Source organism: Poecilia reticulata, linkage group LG12 (assembly GCF_000633615.1).
Source record: "Poecilia reticulata strain Guanapo linkage group LG12, Guppy_female_1.0+MT, whole genome shotgun sequence".
Classification (NCBI taxonomy): Eukaryota; Metazoa; Chordata; class Actinopteri; order Cyprinodontiformes; family Poeciliidae; genus Poecilia; species Poecilia reticulata.
The window spans coordinates 16461585-16467709 of NC_024342.1; the positions used below are offsets into that span (position 1 = coordinate 16461585).

General features: G+C 39.2%; 1 protein-coding gene across 1 annotated transcript; it reads left to right on the forward strand.

Moving 5' to 3' along the window:
• The first annotated feature begins 309 nt into the window (after positions 1-309).
• LOC103473762 (glycolipid transfer protein-like) lies at positions 310-5262 on the forward strand. The gene is made up of 5 exons (XM_008424232.2): positions 310-486; positions 922-980; positions 1117-1250; positions 2506-2656; positions 4162-5262. Exons 1-5 carry the CDS (start codon positions 384-386, stop codon positions 4342-4344), a joined length of 630 nt encoding a protein of 209 aa, XP_008422454.1. The 5' UTR covers positions 310-383; the 3' UTR covers positions 4345-5262.
• The last annotated feature ends 863 nt before the right edge of the window (positions 5263-6125 follow it).

Genomic DNA, 6125 nt, shown 5'->3' on the forward strand with positions numbered 1-6125 from the left:
TATATATATATTGAATTTCGAGCCTATTTAGTCGTTCCACTCTGGCGTCAAACCTGGTATTTAATTCCCTGTAGGTTTGAGCCTCCCGCCTCTGTCCGTCTAGCGTGTAATAAACTATAACTAACCTCAAATTGCTCGTTGTCTTTATTTTTTGCGTGCGTCGCGTTTATCTCGCTCCCCTGCGTTATTTGCCACCTGTTGGAGAAGAAGAAAAGCAGCGGCGATGATGATGATGATGATGATGATGATGATGTGGGCTGGAAGCTCTTCCACACCCATCTGACAAGAATACAGTTCCGGGTTTTTCCGCTCTCGTTTTTTTTTTTTTTTTTTTCCAGAAGAGAGCTGCTGTTGCTCTACCGCCGCTGTCACAACACGGTACGATGTCTCTTTTATTGGACAATCAATTTGCAGAACTTCCTGCAGACAAGTCTGTTGACACCAAGACGTTCTTGGACAATGTGTCGACCCTGCCTCCGTTTTTCGGTGAGTAAAGTTCCACCTGATCAACTAAACGAACTCAGCAGGTGACTTTTATTCGAACGCCGGGCTGATCAGTTTCCCATAAGTTATTTCAATGACTTAACATTTGACTTTTATCTCGGTGCGATCGCTTTTTACGAGGAGATATTTCAATTTTACGCAACAGAAACGGCAGTAATGTCATGGGGAGGAAGTTGGATCTGTAGCGGTGGGTTTATGTAAAGAGAAACTGTTTTACACGCTGAACAGAGCGAACATTGACCCCTTTGTGACTTTACTGAAACTATCCATTCAAGGTTTTTTTTTTTTTTTTTTTTTTTTTCCACCTCTCCCCCTGAGCTCCCATTCGCGTTCACTCTGCCCTCTCAGCTGGGCACATGCGCCGTGAAGTCATTCATATTTCATTGCTGCGCTCTCAAATGTCCGTTTCTCTTGCAGACTGCTTGGGATCAAAAGTGTTTTCAATCATCAAATCTGACATTAATGGGAATATAACGGTGAGATACAGGCACACTCTCAGCTCTTCTATGTATTTTCATACTACTGCTATACATTTAAAGCGCCAGATGGGGCTTAATGGAGCACTTACTTTTATGCAAACTTGAACCAAATGTGCTTTCCTCTTCTCCTTAGAAAATTAGAGCAGTTTATGATCAGGATCCTGCAAAGTATGTCACCTTGCAGGATATTGTGGAAGCAGAGAGAGAAACCCACAAAGGACAATGGCCTAAAGTCGGAGCGACTTTAGCTCTGATGTGGCTCAAGAGGTGAGCTACTTTCTCTTCTGCCATGAAGTAAAAGTTTTTATTCCCCTTGAAATTTTCCAAACTTTGATGGACTTTATTTGGATTTCATAGGAGCCGTTTTTTTTTTTTGCTTAGAAAAATCTCAAAAGTGTGGCAGGCAGACGTTTGTATGCAAGGCCCTTCAATCAGATACTCCAAAGTAAAATACTGCGAAACAGATTGCTGTTTTACTGGGAAAACTTAGTCGTCCACTCTACAAATCCGGCGAAAGCCGTAAGAAGTTCAATTTGCATTTTCTCCAGATCACATGGGAGATAAAGCAAATTTTATACAATGTTATTTCTGGTCAGAATCTGAACTTTTGCACCTGCATGTGAAAGAGTACATGTATCATAAAACTAATACTGCAGATAAGCATGAAGGTACCATGCCTGCCATAAAAAGCTATCAAGATGTATCATGGTGTGGGGATGCTTCACTTTAGCAGGATAAGAGTGCTCAGAATGTGTCACCCGGTTAAAGGATCAGGGTATAGGAAATTATGTACATAATTATGTTTGCACATAATTTCCAATTGTTGCATCTGCCTGGCCACACAGATGTTCTGATGCATTGCCTAAAGAGTGGGATGTTTACTTCAACTATGAGATTGAAATTAAGATTTCTTTTGGATCCAAAGATAAATGTATTGCCTTCAATAATGAATATAGTTGGTAAATTAACAACGGATGAGGAAAGATTCTTGGTTGTGTGTGAGACCCCCTTTGTTGGTTACTTTACTAGTACAAATTTACTTTGGTTGCATAACAAACTCAGAGTTACTTCCTCAGTGCGACCTGTTGTCAGTTGTTCCTGGATGACCCTCAAAGGAGCGTAAAGGAATTCACTAAGATAACAGAAACATGTAGTGAAGTCGATAAAGTAAAAGTCGAATGGAAAATGGCTACAGGCTGCAAAAGTCTTCAGATTTGGGTAAAAGGCAAAAGTTCACCATCCAGCAGAACACCGATCCTAAGTGGCAGTAAGGGCTGACTCAGAGGTGATGAAGATAAATGCACGTCACACTTTTCAGATTTTTGTTTGTAAAACAAATGAAACATTTATAACACTTGAGTACTACATAGTGTTGATTTAAGACAAACATTCAACATAACACACTGACGTTTATGGCTATAACATGACTAAGGAGACATGAATACATACTATATACATTGTACTTTAAGCTCCCTTATATTATGTAGCAATAGATGGCTGTGCTTTCTGCTCCCTCCTGCAGGGGTCTCCGTTTCATACAGGTTTTGTTGCAGAGTTTGGCAGATGGAGACAGAGATGAGAACAACCCTAACCTCATTCAGGTCAATATCACCAAAGCCTATGAACACGCTCTGAAGAAATACCACGGCTGGATTGTTCAAAAAGTTTTTAGCGTAAGTAGAAGGTCAACGTGGAAGAAACACTTCATTTGAAACCTGAAATGTTTTGTTGGTATTATGTCACTCTTGCACAATAATCTCTTGCATCCAGAATATCACCTTCAGTTTGTTGGTTTTAATCTATATGTTCATCAAATCCTAATTACTTTGATAATTAGGATAAAATGCTTGTTTCTTTGTGTGTTTAGTAAAGGCTTTATTTCTGTCATATCTTTCAAAAGAGCAAAGGAACAATATTTCACAGGTCATCTCAATGAGACCAGGACAAGCAAAAACATTTTTCTACACCTTTTGGTGTGAGCGAGCGGTCATTAAATATTGAGGACAAAACAGAGGTAATGACACACCATGTGTGTACCAGAGTAGCGGTTCTTGTGGACAGTCTTCAGCAGCTTCGATTGGTGACGCAATTCTCCAAACAGATGACTCAACTGAGTACCAGTCTCTAGAGGCGCGATGATAACGACAAGATGATTCGAAACATTGTTTCACTTGATTTAAAAAAAAAATAAAAAATCAGGTTGGCTTCCCAAAAGAAGCTTCATTCAATCATATTGGCAAAGTGTTTGACCATGTATGAACTCAGAGTGGGGTTGTTTAACCAGCAGTGCCTAGAAACAGGGTACAATCTAAACCCCGTTGGAGTTTCCGGAGCCCTTAACTATTCCGCCCAGGTGCAATGCTGAAGTTTGACCACAAGTTGGCGTCATATTTACCTGAAACATTTCAACACAATTGTCTCTCACTGATTCAGTGGTTCAGAAAGCTTTGGTTTTGCCATCCTTGAAACAGCTGTGTGTGAGTGTGTGTGGGTGTGTGTCTGTGTGGGGGGGTGCGTGTGTGTGTGTGCGTATTCCAAAGAAAAATTGGATGTTTTTCCAAACGCTGAGGTTTCCAAATGACTGCCAACATCTCCATATTGAAGGCCCAAAAGGACAAAACCTTTCCTCCATTTAGCCTTCCTAGTATCTGCTGAAAGTCTCACTCTTTCTCGCTCTCAGGCAGCCTGACTGAAGCGCAGGAATGTCTCTACATGTCAGTAGTTCCTGCCTTTTGTTTGTGTTCACATCTGTTTTGTCTGATTTAACTTTAAGCTCCAACTATCCATCCATCCATTTTCTGTACACCCTTGTCCCTTAGTGGGGTCGGGAAAGCTCCAACTAATGCTAAGAAAGTATTTAACTCCTCCTTCCCTCAGCAGTAGCTTCCACACCAAAACCTGCTGGTGCTTTTGTATGAATCATTCGCCCATCACAAAATGATACGATTTTTGAGATTCCGAGCTGCAGAGAAAGCTGAAAACTGGACATGTTGTGTGCAAAGGACTCTTTTATTATTTTATTTTATACTGTGAAGTTGCGTTAGGTTAGAAAAATTCTTTTCTCTTTTTGCTTCCTTGCGATATTACGCAGACTATCATGTGACTTTTGAGTTGACACAGCATTACAGTAACCAGTGGTTTCACTTTTCCTCTCGGTTTCTCTGTGTGTGTCCTTCAGGCAGCACTAATTGCAGCTCCCTACAGATCAAACTTCCTCAAGGCCCTGTCAAAGGGACAAGAAGTAAAAGACGAGGACTGTCTGGCAAACGTGCGTCTCTTCCTGGTAAATTACACGCCCACCGTAGATGCCATCTATGAGATGTACTCAAACCTAAACGCAGAGCTGGACTACACAGTTTGATGTCTGAGGATGAAGCTGGGCTTGAGGTTCAGGAGTGACCCACGACTCCTTCAGGGCGTAACTTGAGTCCAGTTTTCAAAGGTTCTTAAAAAGGGGTGTTTTGCATCTTTTTTTTTTTTTGTCCTATTTATTACTCTGATTATACCTTGCTTAATGTATTTTATGTATAATTGGTGTTACGGATATGCCCATTCCTTAAATTGGAAGAAAAAGTTAGAAATGCTTTTTTGAAGGATTACTAAAGTTAACTTTATGTTATCCTATAGTCAGGACTTTGTAACAGTTGGTTTTTGCTGCTTTATTTATGAGATCACTGTGTGCCTTTCATCTCTTTTAACATCACCAAAGAAACTCACTCATCAAAGAAATATTCCTTTCATCTTTGCAGGTGTAAACCTTTATTTTCTGAGCCCTTCCACTGATCAACGCTTTGTTTTGGCTGAGTAAGGGTTGAATATTTTTCATTTAGCATTTTTTTTAACCAGTGAAGCATCCTTCCAGTGAAGATGATGTGAATCTTTTTTTGCAGTGTCCCTTTGTGTTGCCTTCATTGTCTTGTGTGACCCGTTTCTAATTATCATGCGTGGCAGAGTGTCTGAATGAAATCATCATGTCATATGTGCAAGTATTAATAGATAATTTCTGATTGAATACGCTGAAAATAAATAAAAAAATTTCTGATAAATCATCTGTGTCGGAAACAAAATGTTTTTGAAAGAGATTGTAGTTTAACCGTCGTGCACTAGATGGCAGTATCCACCTATTTAGTCCTCAAATTTGTTCTCCTATTTCTGTACGCCATATTTAAAATTATTCCTCTGATCCGTTTCTGGAAATGTTTTTCTTTTTTCCTCTTTGTTTTTAAGAAGATATCCGTATTTTGATGATGCATGCAAAAAATAAATTCAATACACTGAATTTTATTAAAGGACAATCTGTATTCCACATGTAGCCTAATCCTCTTAACAAGCCATGCTTTTCCTCGGCCCACTCTTATTTATCTGAAGTGTGTTCCAGAGGTCGTGGAGGCTCTGGTTCCTCTCCCACAGGAGCCTGAGCTAATCGTCTCTGAGCAAGAGGAACATGTCCGGTTTATCAGCAGCCTTGCACAGCAGAATGGAAAAAGCGAAGCTGTGGTACAACAAAATAGGCACTGCAGTTCATTGAATAATGCTCCAGCGACAGTTGCCGACTTTAAACTAAAGATATTTCTCTAAAATGAGGTTGAAGTTTTTGCTGCTAATGCCCCCATTTATACACACTATAATTAGCTTTTTAGCAGGTTACTTAAAGTGTCTTCACGTTTCGTTTCCATGATGATCTGAACTGCATCAGTGTTGCAGAGTGCTATTTAGGAAGACGGATGAAGTAAAAGGGTGTACATCCAGTCACATTTAATACTGGTAATTCAAAAGAGACGTTAAAGGTCTTTTTTCATTATTATTGTAAACAGTATTTTTAAAGTCAAATTATTATTCATGTTTCATGTGGAATGATGGAATAAATTGTTGGGGAAAAAAAGCTTATCAAACCATTACTAGAAGGTCAGTCCTGCAGGAAAATTACTTAATGTTCATGAATGAACAGAAATTTAACACGACTTTACAAATAGCTTTTATAAAAGTGTAGCTCCTTTAAATGTTAAGAACTTGCATCACTAAAAAGTATTTACAAAATAAGAAATGCTGTACACTAAACTTGGGAGTAAAGCTCTAAATCCTTCTGTAAGAAACTAAACCTAAACTATCATTTAATGTAGGGTATTGCATAAATGTCACAAA

What these genes read in the sequence shown, in the direction of transcription:
- LOC103473762 (XM_008424232.2), top strand. Translation starts at nt 384, where the DNA reads ATGTCTCTTTTATTGGACAATCAATTTGCAGAACTTCCTGCAGACAAG. An exon ending in ACATTAATGGGAATATAACG is followed by an intron (nt 981 to 1,116) that starts GTGAGATACAGG and finishes TCTTCTCCTTAG; the next exon opens with AAAATTAGAGCAGTTTATGA. An exon ending in TTGTTCAAAAAGTTTTTAGC is followed by an intron (nt 2,657 to 4,161) that starts GTAAGTAGAAGG and finishes TGTGTCCTTCAG; the next exon opens with GCAGCACTAATTGCAGCTCC.